This window comes from Copidosoma floridanum, unplaced genomic scaffold (genome assembly GCF_036245765.1).
Source record: "Copidosoma floridanum isolate Cflo_tuat_1 unplaced genomic scaffold, Cflo_Japanese_pri ptg000020l, whole genome shotgun sequence".
NCBI classification, from domain to species: domain Eukaryota; kingdom Metazoa; phylum Arthropoda; class Insecta; order Hymenoptera; family Encyrtidae; genus Copidosoma; species Copidosoma floridanum.
The window spans coordinates 7,756,863-7,780,071 of NW_028321897.1; the positions used below are offsets into that span (position 1 = coordinate 7,756,863).

The following is a 23,209-nucleotide window of genomic DNA, read 5'->3' on the forward strand; positions in this document are numbered from 1 at the left end:
AGATAAATCGGTATTTGTTCATACGTTCGAGTCGTGGGTGCATGAAGGTGTACCCGTAAACTCTCTCATACATATATGCGCGTCTCTCTTTATAAATATGTGTTGCCCGGTTTTTTGTTTATCTCATGCATGTGTGCGTTTTGTGCGATCGATTCATGCAAATCCAACAGCTTAATCGGGCCGGCTAATCAATTCTCGAGTGCAATATGTATTTCAAAGTAAGGAGGGGCTGGGGGTGATAGTGGTATGCGCAAACAACTCATACGTGTAGTTGACTCCCTGTGTCAGGAGTGCGTCGTTATCTCGTTTGTATTGTCCAGCGGTTGAGCGGAATTGTAGTTTGTATCACTTGTTTGTAGGGCATATATACGATATAATAATATAAACGGTAGATTGGTCTCGCGCGAATTTAGACTTGGTCATTGCATGCGCCGATGTGCAGCTATTACCGAGGTACAATTTGGCCAGCAGCAGCAGAGGAAGCGCTCGACACATATGTATGGGTACACATGAGTATGGATTTATGTTTGCCGAATTGATGGCCGTCTGTAAGTAAATTATCGGTGCCAACAAAAATTACGCGCGAGGTGTGTTATGCCGTGTCCATGTATCAGACGATAGTTCATTCAAAGAAAATGCTTAGCTGCGCTCTTGCACTTTTTGGTCCTAATGCCGAGAAATCGGTGTATTTATACGGTGAAAGGAAGTGAAAGAAACAAAAGGAATCACGTATAATAATGTATTTTTCTCTTTATTCGTGTAGAAATATTAGAAGTTTATTGGGAAGATAAAGTTTAAAAATAAATCACGGACCTTAACTTTACACTTTTAGTGTAGTTCCTGGACCATCTCTCAACGTAATGTAGCGATTAAATTAACTCTACCGATTTCTGTCGTTCAAGTGCACATGGATATTTTTATATTTTAAATCATGTGTTGTTAACTTTAATTTCATCGTACAGCAACATTTGTCCATCCGATCCTTTCTATCGTTCGGAAATTGTATTGCTCATCGAAAACCCTTGCCATGTACAATTGTTCACGATATCATCAAAATTTCACGCCGATTACCGATCCTCACCCCTTGAAAAAAAAAAAAAAAAAAAAAAAAAAAAAGTACCTCCAGCCATATTTTTCCGCGTATCAATGATAAGACTCTCTGCGCGTAGGTTGTACAAACCATTCGCATCCATCCATCCACATTCGTCTTGCAATACCGATTCTGTTCTTCCTCACGTGCGCGCGAGCTATGTGCGTTCTCTGGAATACGCCTTATCTACTATACCTGTGCCATTTCGCCTTTTTCCTTTTCATTCCTTCCTTCCCTTTTTCATCCTCCTCCTCCTCCTCCTCCCCTCCGAGAGTTGCAGTCTCCTTATTTGTTATTTCAGTCCGTCTTTCTTCGTCATCTAGCTATAAGTGCGAGCTTACGTACACACACATACCTCTATGCGGCCTGCTCACGTGTAGTCCTCGCTCCTCGCGCATGGATCAGGGAACTCACCCATAGTTGCACACGTGTGTGTGTATACATATCTTGCTTCCCTGGAGAAAAGATGAAAGAGAGAGAGAGAGAGAGAGAGAGAGAGAGGGGAAAGAGGCCCGAAGAGAGAGAGAGAGAGAGAGAGAGCGGCAGCCGATCGGCGACGGCCATCTTGCATACCTGAGCCGCCGCTGCATAGCTGTGTTCCTCGAGGGCAAAAGGTAGAATATCTTTGCAGGAAGACGGCGAAGGAATGAGGAGCGTGGGGCCTTGATCGCAAGCACGCGGAGCAGCAAGAGGGAAATAGAGGGGGGGGGGAGAGATGGTGTGTACATATTTATATATATATGGTAGGGCCCAAAAGAGAGGGAGTAAGCCCCTTCCCTCCCCGTTGAACGGAGCGAGACAAAAAAGCTCCCGGCCATAAGCGGGAAAAAGAGCGAGAGAGGGATAAGGCCCAGGCGCGAGAGAAGAAGGGTCGGAGGGGGGGGGGAGATCGGTCGGAGGTGCAGGTGAGAGCGAGAGAAAACGCAATGCCCGTTGGGCCCGATAGATCGGAGAGGGATGGCGTCAGCCGGCCTAAAGAATGCCTCTCTCTCTCCGCGAGAGAGCGCGGCTGCTTTACCCACATGCACTGTATATATGCCTCTCGGTCTGAATTGCACGCGGCGGCAGCTACGGGCCCACCGGTGTCCGCGCGCTGAGTTTTGCTCAGTCGAGTCGGGTAGGTCCTCGAAGAAAGGACTCCCAACTTTCTTCCCGAGCGCGAGCGAGGACACCCAAGCGCGCTCTTCAAAACACAACCCAAATCGCCCCGATACTTGTATATTTTTTTTCTTTTTTTTTTTTTTTGACACGTTATATCTGCTGAAGCGCGCGATATGACGACCTAAAAGGACCCTTCCGGACCCATACTATACAGGTACCTCGCGCTGTTTGTTATCATTCCCTGCCCAACATGCACGCTGGCATGTAAACTAGTTTGACGTGACTGTTGAGTACAATCTCTGTATACGTGGGTCGATAAAAACAACGAAAGACTGTACTTATATACTTACCGCAGTGTACTACGTCGTCGTCGCGTGGTCCATTATACATGTAAGCATCCGAGAGAGAGAGAGAGAGAGAGAAAGAGAGGAAAAGCCAATGAACCAAGCTGTGTGTACGTGTGTCTGTGCTCCGATTTCTCGCTCTCCTCGTGTGCAGTTCGCGATATCTTTGGGGACCTGCTCTCCACACACACACACACGCTTACACAGGTGTGCGTGGTTGCGTATCTATATATATACACGTGCCAGTGCAGCAGATTTCTCTCGGAGGCTGCATACCTACTTATATATATATACATGAGGAGAGAAGTACGTGTACGTCAGCGGGAGAGGAGCACGCGTAATAATATAATATCGAGACCTTGAAAGGAGAGGAAGAGTTGTATACTGTTGTTGTTATTTATTTGTTTTTTTCGTCTTCTCTCCCGGTTTTTTGTTCCTTCCTCCATCACTCGGTGGAGGCTCAATTTCGGAGCAGCAGAAGAAGAATTCCCCGTATTTCGAGGCTATCGTATATACCTTGCCGATCGCAAACATTGGAAGTCCCTTTGAGCGGTGCTGTTGCCGATCTGGTTCTCTCGTTTGTACTCAAAAAGTGCCGAGATACAACGAATCATTTATGAAAATCCACGATACAAACTATTCACAAGTCATATGTTTATGCCAGAGTGATACGAAACACATGCATGTATGTACATACAATATACCGATACCACAACACCGCATACCTGAACAGCGAGTCGGCGAGAAGGAGCCGAAGGTGGTATAGGGGAAGTAGCCGCGTGCTCGATGGAATGTTAAATTCGCCAGCCTCCCTGTACCCAAATCGAGAATTATTCAGATTCGCAGGGAGATTACATCAGATGGAGCTGAGCCCCGAATAATACACGTGAAATCAAGTCTTTCGGCAACGTCTCCGTGTACGTGCGTGCGCGTTTTTGTGTATATCGGTGTGTTGTGGTACACGTGCGGGGGCCGCGACGCAGTTGTAAATTTTACACAGTAAGTATAGCACGCTATACATAGCTGACATATCACTAATTGCGCTCACCAAAGTATACCGATCTTAAACCGATCTTGGCGCATCTTGTTGCTTGCAACTAAGCGAATCTCAGGTTGACATTGAAAAAAATACGAGATCGAGGTGCGCGCAGTTGGTATTTACAACAGCCGATTTTCCCACCACCTCTCGCGCCGCGTACACATAATAAGTACCACGGGGCGAGAGAACGAGAGAGGAGGTGGAGGCGCGGCGGTATATCCGTGTGTGTGTGTGTGTGTGTGTGTATACAGACCGGTCAGTGCCCCCACTTCTTCGAGAGTAGAAGATTTCCATCTCGCGTATGTGTGCGCTGCTTGCACACGCTCGATTCGCATCTCGTAAAAGGGCAAGAGTATATTATTATACCTCGTACCTATACCGGCATAATTTTACATGTACCTGCAGTTACGACTCTCCGTGTTTCTCGATTTAACTCGTCCTTCGGGGCATTATTGACCTGCCGTCATATCACGAGTGCCATGTAATGTTTATCCATGCGTTCCTACCGTCTACATTTTATTTGTCATCATTCACGAGTGCCATGTCCTCGCGCGATGGATGACGATAAGTCGCTGATCCACTAAGGTGTACTCAGACGACAATAGGGGCGACAATGGCCAATACGGGGACAAATGGACATTGCAACAGGTAGCAGTAGAGGTAGAAGGCCCGGATATACCATGAGGGGCAGAGGAGGCAAGAGTCGCCGCGTCCTGGGGAGTCTGTCGACGTTCTCCCTACTGCTGATCCTGTTGCTGGTGATTGCCGGTAGAAATGTTACCCGAGCGATCAGCAGCAGTAACAACAACAACAACAATAATGACGACGAGGACGAGGACGACGGTGACTTTGGGAGTTACCAGAAAGTGGGGCGACTCGTGACGCTGCAAGATATGCCGGCGGCGATGCAGAGTCGAGCCGTCGAGAAGAGGGCCCAGCTCGAGGTTAAGGAGGGCGAGCCTCTGGGTACCCTCGTCGGCCGAATACCCGTGATACCGGACTTTACCTACCGGTTCAACGAGCAGCCCAAGGAATTTAATCTGGACCCCGTGTCGGGGGAGATCAGGACGGCCGTGCTCCTCGACAGGGAAAGCTTGACGAGCGACCGGTTCGACCTGGTGGTGCTGTCGAGCCAGCCGACCTACCCGATCGAAGTTAAAATACGCGTGATCGACGTCAACGACAACGCCCCAGAGTTTCCCGAGTCGAGCATCGCCGTGAGCTTCGCCGAGTCGGCTAGTGCTGGCACGAAGCTGCTGCTCGACACCGCGACCGACAGGGACACCCCGGAGAACGGCATCACCGATGACTACTCCATCGTGGACGGCAACGCCGATGGCAAGTTTCGACTTTTGGTCACTGGAAACCCAAGCATCTCGTCTTCCTACCTCCACTTGGAGACAACGAGCAAACTCGACCGCGAGCAAATCGAGTACTACTCGCTGAACGTGTGCGCGCGCGATCGGGGCCAACCACCGAAGCTTGGCTGCCTGTTGGTCAACGTGACGGTGCTCGACGTCAACGACAACCCACCGATGTTCCTTCAGAGCGAGTACGTGGCCGTACTCAACGAAAGCTCCCCGGTGGGCACGCACATTCTCACCGTTCAAGCCTACGACAAGGACAGCGAGGACAACGCGAGGCTCACGTACTACCTGTCGGAGACGAACGAGCGCCAATTCAGCGTGAACCCCGAGACGGGAGAGGTTACGACGAGCGAGGCGCCCCTCGAGTGTCCCCAGCAGCAGAGCTGCCAGGACCAGCGGGCCAAGAGACACTCGGCCGATGGGTGTCCGAAGAGCTGCGTCATTGCGGTCTTTGCCCAGGATCACGGTACGCCCCGGCAGGAAGGCCGTACCTACGTGACGGTCAACCTGTTGGACTCGAACGACCACGACCCCGAGATCCGGTTCACGTATTTCCCGCCAACCTCGGGCTTCGCGACGGTCGACGAGAACGCGGCCAAGGGCTCGATAGTCGCCGCGATTGGCGTGATCGATGCCGACGAGGGACTCAATAGCGAGACGAGCATCGAGATAAGGGCCGGCAACGAGCTCCGGCACTTTGAGCTAACCGGGTACAACGACGACGAGGCCTCGGCCCAGAGTTTCCGCCTCGTGCGGGTCAACGGCAAGCTGGACCGCGAGGAGATACCCAAGTACAATTTGACGATCGTCGCCCGGGACCGGGGCAACCCACCGAGGTCGGCCACGGCTTACCTAGCCATCCACGTGAACGACGTGAACGACCACGAGCCGGTGTTCCAGCAGAGCGAGTACTCGGCCGTCCTGTCGGAGCTCTCGCCGGTGGGGAGCTTCGTGGCGAGTATCACGGCCACGGACGCGGACACGGGACTCAACGCGCGCATCTACTACGACTTCGAGGCTACGGGTAACGAGCACGCCTGGTTCGCCATAGATCGGGACACGGGCCTGGTGACGACGCGGGCCACCCTGGACCGAGAGATCGAGGGTAGCGTGGAGCTGCGGGTTCAGGCCAGGGATGGCGGACCCAATCCAAAGTTCGTCTCGACCCACCTGCGCGTCACGATTCTCGACGAGAACGACGAGGTGCCCAAGTTTGCGAGCAGCTACCTGGAGGTCGCGCTCTCGGAGAACACGCCAGCCGACAGTCTGGTGGCCACCTTGTCGGCCGTCGACAACGACCAGGGCACCAACGGCAGCGTTGCGTACAGCCTGCACCCAAGCGTGCTGCGCGATTATCCACGAACCTTTGCCCTGGACTCCTTGACGGGCCAGTTGATGACGAAGGTCACCCTGGACAGGGAACGGATGGCCGAGTACCGAATACTCGTGGTGGCGAGGGACCAGGGCAGCCCGACCCAGAGCTCCACCGCCACGGTTCTACTGAGCATCGAGGATGTCAACGACAACGCACCCGTCTTCTACCCAACCACGTACTTCTTCCCTGTGGGAAGGGATTCGACACGCGGCACCCTCGCGGGCAAGCTCTTTGCCACAGACGCCGACTCGAAGGAGAACGCGCTCATCAGGTACAGCCTCGAATCGGGTGGCGACGGGGGGCTCTTTGCCATGGACGAAAGGACCGGCGAGCTGTTCCTGCAGGGCCCGCTGCGCCACAGGAGTCTCTTCAAGCTGACTGTCTCCGCCAGGGACAACGGCGACAGAGCTGCCGCGAGAAACGCCCTGGTCGAGGTAGTCGACAGAGAAAGCTTGGTGCACCTTGAGTTCAAGGCCTTCGACAACGGCTACCGTTTCCGAGTGATGGAGCACCATGGCGACTGCTCGGACAAGCTCGCGTACAAAAACACACCATCGAGGGACGTCGGAACCGTCCAGGTTGACGTGCAGCAGGGCCAAAAAGTAGCGTCAGTCACCTACGCCATTGTTCTCGGGGATCCGGAGGGCCAATTCAGGATAGACGAGTCAACGGGTGCCATAACCACGGCTGGCTGCATCGACCGCGAGAAGACGGCCCAGTACAATCTGCAGGTATCAGCACGAGCGGGCCTGGCGTACGGTTTGGCGAGAGTGAACGTCAGCGTGCTCGACAGCAACGACAATCCACCCAGGTTCTCCAGCGAGGAGCGCGAGGAGGACGTCCCGCTGAACGAGCTTGCGGCCGTGGGTCAAGAGGTCTGCTTGGCGCGAGCCCGCGACAGGGACGTGGGACTCAACGCTCGCGTCGTCTACTCGTTGACGCGCAATCCTGGCCAACAGTTCCGCATAGCCGAGGGTACGGGAATCGTGTATTTGGCCAAGCCGGTCACCCAGCCACCGGGAACGGTCCTCCAGATCGAAGTGACCGCCCGGGATTCAGCGGGGGCCGAGCAACAGCAACACTCCCTCGCCACGACCCAGCAGATTCGGGTGGTCATCGAGGACGCTAACAATCACACGCCGGTCTTTGAGCTGCCGAGCTACGAGACCTCGCTGCCCGAGTCGACACCCGTGAACGAGCGGTTCTTCGGACTACTGGCCTCGGACGCGGATTTTGGACCAAACAACGGCCGAGTGTCCTACTGGATAAGCGAGGGCAACTCCGAGGGCCGGTTCGGCATCTTTCCCGACGGGCAGCTCTACGTGCGCAACGAGCTGGACCGCGAGGAGCAGGACTACTACGCCCTGGAGGTTACAGCAAGCGACCACGGTAACCCAAAGCGGAGCTCGAGCGTGTCCCTGGTCGTGCACGTGGTCGATGAGAACGACAACGCGCCGCAGTTTGGCAACTCGAGCTTCACCTTCCACCTGCGCGAGAACGAGCCCGCCGACACGTTCGTCGGCAAACTCGTGGCCAGCGACCGCGACGCAGGACGAAACGCCGATCTGACCTACTCTCTGCCCGCCACCCAGCAGGACTTTGCGGTGGACCCACGCAATGGTTTCGTGAGGTCGCTGCGAGCCTTCGACCGGGAACACCTGGTGGCCAGCACCGGAGGGAACGTGATCAGCCTCGAGGCGACCGTCCACGACAACGGGGCGATGGGCCGACTCAGAGACCGGGTCAAGATGAGCGTCTACATTGGCGATGTGAACGACAATGCGCCTCAGTTCAAGCGACTGCCCTACCAAATCCAAGTAAGCGAGGCCGCAGCCGTAGGGAACCAGTTGCTGCGCGTCTACACCTCGGACGCCGACGAGGGACTCAACGGGGACGTGTTTTACACCCTGGAGGACAGCGGTGACGAGCAGTTTGCCATCGACGAGGCCACGGGTCAGATAACCCTAGCCAAAAGGCTGGACCGAGAGTCGCGCGACACCTACCGACTGACCGTGGTGGCTCACGACGCGGGCCAGGAGATGCAGCTGTCGGCGAGCGCCACGGTCGACGTGGATGTGCTCGACGAGAACGACAACGCGCCGCGCTTTGTCGACGGCAAGCCGAGGATATCGGTACCCGAGACGGCCGCGCTCAACGTCGAGCTGCTGCGCTTCAGGGCGACCGACGCCGACCTCGGCAGCAACGCTGAGCTGAGCTACGCCATAACCGCGGGCAACAAGTACGACGCGTTCCACGTCGAACCAGCCACTGGAGCACTCTACCTGCGCAAGCCCCTCGACTACGAGGACCAAAAGTTCCACCAGTTGAACGTGAGCTGCAGCGATTCTGGCCACCCACGGCTGAGCAGCCTCGTTAGTCTGCGCGTCGACGTGGTCGACGCCAACGACAACCCGCCTGTTTTCCCGAACACGGCCATCGTCCGGCAGATCGTCGAGGGCCTGCCGGTTCACCGGCCCGTGGTGACTGTCAGCGCCGAGGACCCGGACTCGGGTGACAACGGCTTGGTCAGCTACGCGATCGCCAGCCAGGAACCCGAGGACGAGAAACGCCGCTTCGGCATCAACCCGACAACCGCAGTGATTCACACCCTCCTGCCGATCGACCGCGAGGAGATAGACACCTTCAAACTCATTGTCGTTGCCACGGACACGGCCCAGCCGACTTCCAGCAGACTATCGGCCGAGAAGTCGGTCACGGTCATTGTGACCGACGTCAACGACAACGCGCCCGTCTTTGTCAACATGCCGGCCTTTGTGTTGCCGCGCACCTCTCCCCTCAGGGATGAGCCGGTACAGATCGGGCAGTTTCTGGCCCGAGACGCCGATTCCAGCACCAACGGCCAGGTGACGTACGAGCTGCTACGCAGCGACAACAACTACACGGACCTGGTGCAGATACATCGTGGCACTGGGATGCTCGCGATGCGGCTCTTGGGTGGGGTCGTCTTCGAGCGCGTGGACAGGTTGCGGGTGGGAGTGCGGGCGAGTGACGAGGCCAGCCAGGCCGAACGCCGGTCCACCGAGAGCTACGCGACCCTCATAGTGCCGGGCGCCGAGGGCGATGGCCCGGTTTGGGAGCATAGCGGGACCCTCGAGGGAAGCGTACGGGAGAACGAAGCAGTGGGTACCAGTGTGTTGCGCGTCAGGGCCAAGAGTCGAAGGAGATCGGGGGTGGTGGTCGCAGGAGACGAGCCGGTCGTCGAGTACTACGTGACCAACGTGACTGCCGGGGTGGATGGGCCGATGGTGGACAGGCTCTTTGACGTCGACGCCAGATCGGGGCTGCTGTCTACTGCCGCGCCCTTGGACCGGGAGCTCGGCGCCGAATGGTACGAGGTTGAGGTCTACGCGGTCGTCGTTGGAGCAGCAAGGCCCAGCACATCCTCGACAAAGGTGAGTCTGAATTTTTTCTTCTTTACCTCTCCTTGTACTTGACTTTACGATACACAATAATGTAGCACTTGCTTGCGTATCGAGTCGATTTTGCACGATTGAGTCGTTTAGCGCAAACCGATGCAGTTCTCGCACGGCTCAATGGTAATGGTGAAATCTAAAATTTTAATCCGATTGGAACACATACAACGTACAATTTGTACGGGAAATGTTCATTTGCATACTACACGACCATTGATGGAGATACACACGGCCCTAGGTATATGTATACACGAGAAACAAATTAATTAACTCTTTGCTCTTGTAATTAGATTAATTTACGTCGAGATGTACATGTAGATGTGGGGAAAAAGGTAAACAACAAATGAACAAGATGTTTTTTTGTTTTTTTTTTGTTTTTTTTTTTTATATTCTATTCACGCGTACCAGCACACAATAACCCATGCATCATTTATGCAAATGCCCGTTGCGCCGTAAATTATCTAAATTTGTTCAACAACTACGAAACGCCCTTGAGAAAGAAAAAAGAGATAAGCGAACGATCGATTTTAACATATTGTGTGTATACACATCATCGTGAAAGATATTTATCCATCGCGCATGTATACAAAATTAGGTACACGGTTCTCGTGAGAAAATATCCCTGGTGTTAATGCGCGGCGGTAAATCTGATGAGGGCCCTTCATGTTGTTGCTACTCATGGGCCAGCTGATATATGTCAGACGATCAAAGACCTCGATTGTACTCGTGAGCGTTTGACGCTTTGACTGATGTTCTTACTCGTTTTCAAACGATAAAGAAAAAAAAAAAGCTTACCGATTTCTTACGGTTGGCTATAGTTTTGCATGATTGTCATCAATCGCCGAGCGAAGCAATCAACTAAGCGCTGCTCTCGCGGGGGAGCGAGAAATCGGCAACGCCCACGCGCGCGTTACCCACGCTGGCGCGATCGCCTTTGAGTTCCGCGAAACCGTGCCTGCGAGGGGGAAGAAAAAAAACGAAGAGCAGAGCGTATACAACTATTTACATAATCAGCGGCGGCAACTAACGCATATATACCTACGTTTAAAAAAAAGGGGGAGGGAGAACAAGTCAAATTAAGTCATCACACACACACACATGAGGCAGTGTTGCAGTGGCGTGGGGAGAGTACTCTCGGGGGTCGTACATCTCTTGGTCTCCCCTCGCTCCCTTTCTTCTTGCGCTCGCTCGCTGTTTTACATCTTTTCAGTGGCACTTCCCACGCGCCCGAGCGCATCCTCCTTCCGGCCTCTTCGCTATACACCCTGTTTTTATTATAATCCAAGGCAAACCAACTACGCGCTCGCACGGAAATCGGTATGGATGCCCCTCGCGGCTCGTATACTTACCACCCTTTTGCGGTTTACTTGTTCCTCCCTCTCTCTCTCTCTCTCTCTCTCTCTCTCTCTGTCTTTCTCTTCATTAATTTATTGGCTAATTAGATAATCAGCCACGGCTTTGTATATAGGACCACGAGTCGCTTATTGTGAATGAATAATCAATACTATACTATACTACTTTGACCACAACGTTTGCATTGTCGAGTACTGTATACGTTAATGTAAACGTAAAACAGAAAAAAATTTGTAAAATTTTTTTATCAAGGACATCCATCATTATTTTTTCATATTTCCATCAGACTGACTATATATTATTTGACTTATTGACTGATGGATGTATTAAAATCATACTATGCAATACATTATTCTTAACACAAAATTTATACAAATTACCTCTCTGTATGTATATTTATGATCTATACCTCACTTTCTCTAGTAAAAAAGGTGATGAGCCCCTGCTGTATACAATACATCGGTAATAGTATTCGGCATTGCGTATAAGTATAACACATGTACGTACTTGTACAAGTCTTGCGAAAAGGAGAGGAGTTTTTTGTTTTTTCTTGCACGCGTGTCGTCTTTGTACAAGTGCACAGCAGAGTCGTCGAGTTTGGAACGGGACGAAAAAAAACAAAAAAAGAAAAGAAAAAAAAAACAGAACGCAGAATCGGGGGTAAAAAGCCAGGTGAGAAAGGTGTGTGTCACGCGCGTGGCTTTTCTCCCTCCACGGTGTTGATTGGTGTTGTATCTACAATTTTTATCCCTCTTTTATATTCGTATCGATGAATTTTCGCGCACCGATTGTACTCGTCACGTTTTTGACCATCAAAAGCTCAACCAGCACAAGACAACTCGAAAGTACAATAATCAAGCCCCACTCGAGTCCCTTTTCCTTCAGAGGGAACGTTCACTCGATTATAAAAATATGTAACGTGTGCACTCGCACGGGTGAGGTTCGGCGAGAGTCCGTGCAGGCAAAGACCCATAAATTGCAAAAGTTAGAAAAAGCCTGTGACACTCTCGCGGGATGGGGACGCAAACGGAAATAAACGTCTGGAGGAGGAGGAGACGAAGTGTATATAATGTACCAGGCGAGAAAAGAAACGAGAGAAGCGAGCGCAGAACGGGAGCACCGGGAGAAGCGACCATTGCCGAGAGTGTATAGAACCGCGTGCCATCAGGAAGTTGGGTCGGGGATATTATTCGAGTGTGCACCGCTGGACCGGCTTCTCTCCCCCCCCCTTCCCCACTCACGGGGAAAAACTTGATCTCCACCCCTTACACACGTACGTGTATTTATACACTGAAGCGCGCGCGTCTTGCCTTATAGGTATACCCATACAACGAGGGACAGCTCGTCTCCTTCTTCTTCTCCTTTAATTCTTCCTCTCGCGTGTATATAATATATAAGCGACATTTCTCCGTTGACGTTTCGTCTCCTCCGAAGGATCCTCTGTTATTTTAAACTGCCCCTTTGCCGCTCGCATACTTTCGTAAACAAGCATTTTTGCGCCCCCCCCCCCTCCCTTCTCCCATCGGCTCTCCCTTGATATTTCTTGGCATTGCAGCTTTTAATTCATTAATGAGCACGAACGCGTACGTAATACGCGGTAGCGGCTAAACCGCGGCGAGGGTAATGATTTCTCGCGCGCGGACTCCGTCTCGGATAATATATTACATACATACATACGTACCTACTTGGGGTATTTTCACATAATTGCGCAAAAAATCGAGAGAAAGAGAAAACCCTTTTTTTCCTCTTTCAATTTCGGGGAAGAAATCGCGCAAGAGAATACTATATATATATAAATGATTCCCTACGAGAGGCGCTTCGCGGGGATTGCGATAGTGACGCGATTATATCGTCGTATATACTCTGTTGGCTTGCGCGTGTGGCTTAATGAAATAATAATAAGGGGATGATGATGATGATGATGACGAGCGCGTGTCGCGTGTGCGCGTCGACCTCTGGTTATAGCTCGATTGGCGGGGCGGAGACAAGGATTATACTTTGCGAATTACAGTGCGGCCGCATTTAATTGTGCAATTTTGCCGATCTCCCCAGCGTGTATAGGTATACATAAATACACAGGAGGTGGTGAGATGTCAATGATCGGGCGTCTCGATTGCGAGAACACCGGACGACCGGTGTCTCGCTAAAGTATATACGAGCCGCATGTGTGTGTCCGACTTTCTCAGGCCTTTTTCCGCCAAAGACATTTTGTTCTTTTGGTCCTCGGATCAGCGCGGGCACTTGCAAAATGAAGGGGTAAAAAAATATTTAAAAAAAAGGGGCTCTCCCCGCAAAAGATGAGCCGACCGAGCTAAATCATCCCGAGAAGCGTATATATATATATATATATATATATATATATATAGAGAGAGAGAGAGAGAGAGAGAGAGAGAGAGAGAGAGAGAGAGAGAGAGAGATACAAGGGACAAATGTACGTAAGATCCCAGCGTGTATTATATATATAGCTACAGTCTCGGCATCGAAAAGAATCCGCTGCGCGCTAATCGCGCGGCAAAGAGGAACACCGGCGCGCAAAAAAGTGCGTTCACCCCCTCCCCCCCTTTGCTCATCTTCGCAAATACGCAATAAATGCCATAAACAAATACACGCGCGCGTCTTCAAAACGCTGTAACTGATGGGGCGGGTGCACGATAATCGGCGCATTCCCGCCGACTCGAGAAATCTCCCGACACATTTTTCAAACCATTCGCCCACCCCACACCTCCGCAATCCTGCACTCTCGCGGTTATCTCGTCCCTTTTTCCCTTCTACGTGCACACGTACGTACATGTAGGTGGTACAGGTACACTTTTTGGCCCGACAACCGCACGCTTAGCGTATACTTGTACGCATAAGAGAAAGAAAGGGAGGCAGATAACGAGGAACGACGACTTTACGCACCACATCCGCGCTAATCATATCCAATCCTCCTCCTCTGGTCTCCCTTTTTGTGCCACGTGTATGTATATATATAACAAACGCACACACACCCACGCGTAACATATACAGAGTACCGTACGAGCGAAATCGCCTTGGTAACGAAAGGGAGAGAGGGACGCGGAAAAGAGAGCAATCGAGCCCCCAACCCCTCTCTCTCCCCCGCGCTCGTGAGATTCGCCGATCTCTCTCGTCGCGTCGCCGTCTCTTCGGTCCCATGACGCTTTTTGCCGTCTCCCTTCAGAATTAAGCGGGACCCCTCAAAGGATCACAGAGAGAGAACTGAATGGGAGGACTTGGAGGAGGAGGAGGGAATGCCGAAGCCCGTAAGTGGGCTTTTTGCGGGGGCACGACGCTGTCCACGGGACGCTAAGGGGGGGGGGAGACAGTGAAATATTCGGGGGTTGATGCGAACGAGCATCATCCCGCTGCGGCGCTTTTTTTGCCCCCACCGTATATACCATACGCGCGCATGTACAACGTACCGCTGGAAAAGATGAACAAGGTGGGCGTCTACTTGTATATGTATATTAACGCTCGACGATGCCCCAAGAGAGAGAGGGAGAGAAAAGTATATTTGTACTTTGGCGAAGAAAATTTGTTCCACAGTTGTGGTCTTTTTGCGGGGCGAGCTCGATTTTCGAAAAACCCACGGCGGGAAGGAGGGAAATTTATTGCACCGATACCGCAAGTGGTCACTTGTGAAAAAAAAAAAAAAAAAAAAAAAAAGAGTCCCCCCATCAGTTTGTCCGTGTGTCCAGGCCTGCAGTTGTCCATTTTTTTACTCGCTCTGATAAGACACTGGTTTTTAAAAGCTCGCCCCCCCCCCCCTATTTTCGTATCTCTCCCCGGTTGCGAGTAAGTACGTACATTACGCGCGCGTTGCCATAAATTGCGGTTATTAGTTGCGATCTCTCACCCGGAGACTTTTTTCCTTTTTTTTTTTGCGCTCGCATTTGTACGTACACATATTATATATACTCGTAACTGTAATGTTTGTCAAAACTATATAGTATACCAGGGCATTCATAGGACAATAATTTATTTTTTTGTACCCCGGATAATCCATGCGGAAAAGCTTTGCCGCCAAACGCAAATCTGCAGGTACGTACATATAATAATTGTACCATCAAGCATATGTATATATATGATACCCTATACGCAACCTTATAGATTATTCCTCTGGTAGCTTGGAATGCGACCCGGTGGCATTTTTCGATGGTCCGTGCTCCTTCTCTTTCTTCTTTTTTTTCCTCCCTTTGCTTTCTCTATAACGCGTATAGCGACAGGAGCTCTTGAAATTCCCAGCAAAATGCATAAATATATGTATATATAGGGACATGGTGCGTCATCCAGTTTGATACAACAAACCAGGGAGGAGAATAATCGCCCGCGATAAAGGTGCAGCCGCCGCGACAGTCGTCCGAAATATCGCGGTCGTTTCGGAAAATCCTAGCGTACTTATACTTACTCGTATGGATCTGACATAGGGATACAGTGGACTGGACTCGTAAGAATATAAATACGCAAAACGAGTTCTCAACCTGTATAAATATTTGTGTGTGTGTGTGTGTGTGTGCGTACGTATGTGCTTTAATACAAATCGCGCGATGGGTTGGTATGTATCCTATATATATGTGGTTTTACGCGAAACGTATACATATATAAGAACACAATATGCGAAATTATTTCGTTGTTGATTACAAGGTATTTACAAAAATAATGAAAGAAAGTAACAAAAATGCCTAATGCCATTTCCGTAGAAATTACAAGTTTCGCTGATCTGTATAGGTATATCCTCGTTTATTCACTTGCACAACGAATCACATAATCTCGCGCGTTCTTTTGCTTCAAACTTACCGATACATTTCACATATGTATAGGATAGAAAGGTAGCTCTTGGCACTTGTTATGGTATACCTACACATTTATAGGGGGTACGAGAAATTCTTCAAAGATCACCTCATATCGCACACACCCGATGTACAATGCAATGCCCATAGTTTGTAAAAGTCAAGTCTTTCATTCGTTCGAACGTGCATTAAAAAAAAAAAAGGGCCAGCAGATAACGACTCGTGGTGCAGCGAAATAACCACCATTGCTATATTTTCGAGCTGAAATTCCTCAAAGTGCAAATTGCTATCGATGTAGGTATCCTGTGCTATAAATATATACTTTGCATCTGTACACGACTATCGTACGTACATATATATGCAAGGAAAAGGAGGCGCATCCTGTTCTATAATTGAATTATCCATCAGCGCGACGTTTCGACTTGTATAATATAAAGTCAGCCGAGGACGATATTTATGCGTGCCTATTTAAAATCACTTACCCACGTATAGACGTATACCTATATATATTATATACACGCTTAAATTCGAGATCTACCTGATTCTCAGTCCGTGCGCAATACTTGCACTATTTCTTTTTTTTTTTTTTTTTTTTTTTTTTTTCATCCTCCCCACCTGACTACTTCTTTCTTCGGTCGCGACACAGCGCGTAATAAGCGATCCACTTACCGGTAGGGTGTGAAATTGATTGATTTCGAGAGATCGGCAGAACCGAGACTTTGGGCGGCGTGTTAATGAATGTAATTATCATACACGCGCGCGAAAACAAACTTTCGATCCCAACGAAGTATATATACTCAATGATCTGAAACTTTGCACTTTATTTTTTTTTAGCCATTCAGTGATTCTATAGTTGTGATTATCCATCTTTTATACTTGCACAACATAATTATATATACGAACGGCGCTGAGACATAAATAAATCAGCACACCAATAATCGATACCTTTATTTTTTTATTTATCTTTTATTTTTTACAAAATTTAATTCAGAGAGTAGGTAGGTATATTTATACAGCCCCTCGCCCTTTTCCCGGCTACCGGGATTATTATGCTTTTTGCGCGTATTATGCGCGATTAAATTCGAGGCTCAATCTGCTCCTCGCGGTTTTTGTCGAGCCCCTTTCGGCCTCTCCTTTGCTCCGCCTTCGGAAGACAGTCAGTCGGACGGACGCGCAACTGCGATCGAGCCTGATTTCATCCAAATGGAGAATGCAACGCTCGCGCCCTTCGGCTCCTTCTTCAGCTCTCGCATATACGCGTATACGCGTTTGTTGGATAGGTATATACATACATCATACATCGTATTTTTTACCACGCATGTAATACGTGTGTGTGAGTCAGCGGTTTCTTGCCCGCGAGTCCTGCGAGGGGGGACATTGAAAAATGAGCACGCTGATGACGATCATTATCGTGATATCGCACTGACGACTTTGACAAGGGGATTCGTCGTCTTCACGAGGGAGACCCGATTTAGCTATGATTGCCATCTCGGCAGTCCACCGCGCGTGTACGTATCGCATAATCATCCTCGGGTATCCTCCTCCTGTATACGTATACACCAACGTCGTACGTATCTCGTTTTGTTTTCGACATCCAGCGAGCAAGCGCCCTTTTTATCTTTCAAAACCTTTCCTCTCGGGTCCCGACAACGACAACACTTTGTTACTATTAGGTACATAAACATTCGTGTGGGTGCACATTATCGCGCGCCCCTCGACGAGCGACGAATAAAAAGCGCGCATCCGATGCGTTTCGCCGATTGTACATAGCTCTCCGAGGAAGGGACTGCGGGTGCGGCTACTTGTCAGTCCTTTGCGCCTTATCGACTCGTGCACGCGCGCGAGTGAGCGATGAAAATATCGATTTCTCCCCCACCCCCTCCTCCGCCGATCGCAGTCGGGGGATCGTTAATTCTTCGGAGCTTTCGGCTCGCGCGAAGGAAAATAATTCTCGCATCGACGTTTCGGGCGATAACCATCGGCACTTCCCCCCTTCGAAAGCGCAGTGACTCTGGACATTTGACAAAATGTTTATTTTTCAAGCTGAGAGAGAGAGAGAGAAGAGTCGTTCGCCGATACGCATCGATACTTGGATGGTATTTTTCAACTTTCTTATTGCAAAAAGTGTCAATTTGGACTGATTGATGATGGACTCTCCAATACGCGAATTTCATGTAAATATTGAATCGTGCAGTTTTTTTTCAACAAAGATAGACTCGGCTGCCCCCTGCACGAGGATATAAGAGTGAGCCGTTCGCAAAGCCGAGCGAAAGAGATCATATTATACGTACATACACGGAGATGCGGGGAACGAGATAAAAATTGAGCAGAGATCGGAGATATGGAGGCACATATCATTCAAAAAAGGGAGAGAGAGATCTGTTCATGTGTGTGTACGTGTATGATGCTGCGGGTCTTTATAATTTCGTCTTCGTAAATGAAGTAGAAGAGGAAGGAGACGGTACATTGATTTCGATGGATTCTTTCCCACCGCGTTGGCATAATTGTATGAAAATTAGCGTTTCGGGTGGGTGCATGTTTTCAACAAACGGGGCCAATTTTCCAAAGGTAATTGCTCGATTTTTAGATGGGCTTTGAACCGAGGCGAGCTATTTTTGCGATTCTCAGTGTTGCGAACAGAGGGTAATTTACTCTCGCTCGCCGAGCAACAATTCACAATTTTCACCTTTTTCTCCTTCCTCGAGAGAGTCGAGCTCGAAACATTAATCAAAAGCCTCGAAACGTCGTCGTCGCCCACAATTGCGCAATCTATATACATGTATATACAGTCCCCTACACCGATGCACAGCTGCATTTCTCGGTATGGAAAAAAAAAGAAAAAAAAAAAAAAAAAAAAAAAAAAAAAAGTATCCAAGAACAATAGAGCCCGCCTGAAACGATAATTTCGAGCGAGTGTAATTCGGACCTCGATGATTATTACGAATCGAAATATATCCGTCCGTCATCCCGTGATGCCCCCTCGAGGCAGGACGACCACCTGCATTTATATAATAATACTCTCTTCCCGGCCGCGGGTACCTACATCATGTTTTCCGATTGCAAGAATGAACACAAGACGGTCTGTTTGGCTTTTGGTGGGCATTTATATGTGGAGCTTGACGCGCACGCGTATAACAAACGAAAAATCTGCCGTCTCATCTTGGCGAGCATCACTCACGCATCGTTAAGACGACACGGGATGGGAGGATGAAGGTGCTTCAAGGAGCTCACAGCACTGCCGCGCAAAGGGATTATTTGCGTACGGATTTTACGTGTGTATTGGGGCTGCGCCCTTTTTTCCGCTTGCGAGTTTTTTTTTTTATCGTGTCTTTTTAGGTTGCCCCGTTTGTGTATATAATGAAACATGATTGTTACATCTCATTTTTCATAATCACGCACGACGTTACCTTCTTCGCTCGGGAATGATTTCACGTTTCGTGTGTGTATCCTTTGCACATCTGTACTTCGGTATTTATACTTACTATAGGTAATGTGAGAAAACAATGGATAGCGGAGTTTCATAGTCGGTGGTAAAATAAAAACTCACTCGGTTACTTGTTTTTCAGTCATTCAAAGTCACTAAAAATCATTTGAAAGGCTTTGACAGAGTATGGAATTGTTACCCAAACTATACTCAATCCTTTGCCAATGAATTTCACTCGCGCTCCAGCGAGAAAAAACAAAGCTCAATCGTCAATGCGTATTGCTCGCTAATTAAGCACCTCGTCCCAGTTGCGTTTTTTAAAAGACGGTTGTCCTTTTACGACTACAAACACACGTGCGCGTACATGACTCGGGGCGCATGTAAAACAATTGAAGCGCCGATAAACAAGAAACTCATTTAACTCGCAAATTTGGATTCTTTCGATCTCAAAAAATTTTTGCCCCCACCTGCCCGATCGTTCGCTCTCTTTCGCCTCGCCCTTCGCGCGTCTGTGCATATGCAGTGCATGCGTGTCTTTGCCTCCTCTTCCGTTTGGTATTGCAGGGCACGGATCTCTCGTGGCTGACTTTTTGCGCGTCTCGCGTCTTCACGCTCGGAATTAGCGTTATTAAGGTGACTTGTTAAGGATAATGAAGTTGTCTGTCGTCGTCGTTATTTCGATTTCGTTCTTTTTTCTCTTCACCTCCTGTCTTGGCGATAGCTTGACACGATTTCTATTTACTTGTATTTCCATTACGCATCTCATTTGTAACGTAAAGAAACAACAATTTGCCAAAGTCGAAGATGTGCCTCGCGCAAAGTTAAACGGTAATTTTGCGAATCCTCGATTATTTTATCACTTGTTACGTGAAGTTCATTCAAAAAGAAGAATCCTCTAGTCGCGTCCATACTTGGCTTGTCCATATAAAAAAATTACTCGCAATTTACATCACCCCTTAGTTATTTTAATCCATACGTAAAATTGCAAACAGCAGCGATTCTGATATACGAGCCTATAAGGCGGATCTTACCGATTTTCGTCGTCGGAACGTGATTCTGAAATAACAAGCCGATCGTAGATCTTTGAAGTGAAAAAAACAAGGACCAAGCTATTATTCAAAATTTTATTCGTTCACACGATGAATTCCGAGAAATCGATCGATAATCCCCGAGCAAAACGTACAAAAATCAAAATTTACATTAAAAAAAAAAAAAGTTAATTTTTCGTGTGAGAAATGTCTAGAGTTTTTTTGAGAAGACGACGAATTTTTTACTTACAGTTTTGTTTTTTGCCGCGATGTAAATAAAAAAGTTCAACTGTCCCCTTTTCGCGTCTCATTCCAAAACCAGTTACTTTTAAGAGTAGAATATTGATCGGGACCGTCTTTTCGTACACTATAAAATTTTTAAATATTTTGTACTTAAAAAATTTTACACCTTAATTTACACTGGCGTTTTAGCACAAAACGAAGGGGATCAATCGGGATTCTTACTACGTCCGATAAAAATATACCCAAAATCTCGCGTGGTGCATCAATTAAAAAAAAGAAAAAAAAAAAAAAAAAGTTTTAAACACTTCCAAAAGTCGTACACATACGGAGCGCGGATCAAGTTGCATACATGTAGTATGTTTTTTGGGGCTCAGCCCCAACATTCTAAAAGCCTCCCGTGGCGCTAGCAAAAACAAACAACTCAAATTACACACAATAGGCTCGAAGGGGCATAAATCCAAGTCCCTCGCCTAATTGCGCCTAACGATCCGCACAGTGGGACGCGAGCGACGAAAGAAAATCAATTAATTCACACAAGTCCCGAGTCCTTGCAAATATTAAAACGCGCTCCTTTGGAAAAAAAAAGTTTCCAAAAGACCAAGTCACACACACACACGCACGAGCGCGATTGACATTAAACAGCCGACGGTCCAAAATGAATAATTCATAAGCGCGCGGGGGAGGAAAAGGGCAAATCGAATGATTTACGCGAACGGAGACGACACGGCGTCGCGCCAAAACGCAAACATTACCGAGCTGTATATTATACATATATCACTATAAGCAACCGTACATGCAAAAGGTATATACATATATAGTCGAGAGGAGAGGGACCTCTTTATTACTGCACATGTATCCCATACCCACGAGATGGCGTGTATGTACATATACACGTGAGCGCGACGCGTCGTAAAAAGACGTCACGGAAAAAACGTCCCCGAGAGAGTCGGACTTTAGCACCGCGGGCGAACTTTTGCCCGGTTGGGCGTATATTATAACAGCACGCGCATGCTGCGCCAAACTGTGAGAGCAGAGAGCGAGCTTCGTTCCCTCCTTTTATGTCCGTAAACTTATACGTTTCTACTCACATTTTTGCGATGCAAGCATATTTACTCGTATAGCTAGCTTCGGTGATTTTTGTTTTCCCGCTTCCCTGTCGTGTCGATATAATATACATACTTTTGGCTTTTGCCCTCCGCTGTCTTTTAAAAATTATTCCGGGCCCGGCGTCGTGGTTATTTATGGACTTTACCGGCCTGTACCGCGCGTGCATAGCTAATTAATTGGCCATTCTTTTGATTTTTTGCGAAATGGGGGAAAAAAAAAAAAATAGTCTCGTCACAGGGGATTTAGAATTTTTAATTTATTTCCCGCTTTCCCCCGACATTGCGCACAAACGATGTATATTATATATTTAAAAAAGATTTTTGTTTGTATGTATAAATTACGTGCGAGCTCATTCGGGGAACACACATATTTGCGAGTGTACAATCGTCATAACGAAGGAATCGGTTATTCCTTTTTTTTTCTCCTTCTTTTTCCTTTGTGTACATCAGCCGGACGATTTACGATTTTTCCCGCATACAGGCCTCGTGTTATTATCACGCCGGCAGTAATTGTAAAGAGTAAACTCGATTAAGAGCTGTGCAATAATGTATAACGTGTACGGAAATATTGACTTGGCGGCGGGCCATTATCGGCAATAACAATAAACCGTTGACGTAACGTTTATGACTACGCGTGCACGCTTGCTGGCATTGTGCAGCTTTTCGATTAAGCCCGCGCAACAAAGAACGACGAAGCACAACTGTTGATGGTCGGACGAAAAAAAAAGAGAAAGAGAAAGAGTCCTCGACTAGAGAAGGAGTAAAAAAAAAAAAAAAAAAAAAAAAAAAAAGAAAAAAAACTCAAAAGGAGTTCTCTATACGACGACGGCGACGTCAAGATCCTTTCGCTTCCAGCGAAAAATCCAAAGGCTGCACTTCACGCTCGGACTACTCCTCGATCTGTTGGTCGGCCTGACCCCGAACTATATATCCCAGACGATTAACGAGGGCCTCCTTCATATTTCCGTGATCGCACGCGCCCAGCGGGAACTGCGGCGTGTGTATGTATCCCTTCAAAAGCTGCGGACTCGACGTATATATACCGAAACGAATGGAATTCGCCGAGCGGCATACCGTTGCAGGGCCTCTTTTTCTTCTTCTTCTTTTATATCTCTGGGAGTGTGTGTGTCTTATACACTCTTTCGCCGATCTTTTTCTGATGCGAACGGCTGTGGCGGCGATCGCCTCCAATGGACACGTGCAAACTTTCCTTTTTTTTTGTGATGGGCAAACATGTATCTTCTTTTTTTTCTAGTTCTAGGAGCTCTACTTTTTTTTTTTTTTTTTTTTTTTTATTGGAATGAAAAACAAAGTATGCTTTGCTATATGTGCTCTCTTTTACTTGATATTTTTTAGATGTCAGAAACGAGTGTGCCTATTTATGTGTAAATAGATTGTTGAAAGTGCGTTGCCATCTACGCGGAGGAAGGAGAGAGGAAATCGGTATAACCAGCCATGCATCTGTTTATTTGACCGAGTTTTTATATTAAAAAGGGTTTAGAGTGGTAATTGCAA

The 23,209-nt window shown here is 48.5% G+C and overlaps 1 protein-coding gene across 1 annotated transcript in view; it reads left to right on the top strand.

The window, feature by feature from the left end:
- Positions 1-4,206: 4,206 nt before the first annotated feature.
- The window catches only part of ft (cadherin-related tumor suppressor fat), a 128,696-nt gene continuing 109,693 nt past the window's right edge, over positions 4,207-23,209 (top strand). The window contains exon 1 of the mRNA XM_089593655.1: positions 4,207-9,729. Within this exon, the coding sequence (XP_089449781.1) occupies positions 4,207-9,729 (5,523 nt within the window). The remainder of the gene's footprint in view (positions 9,730-23,209) is intronic.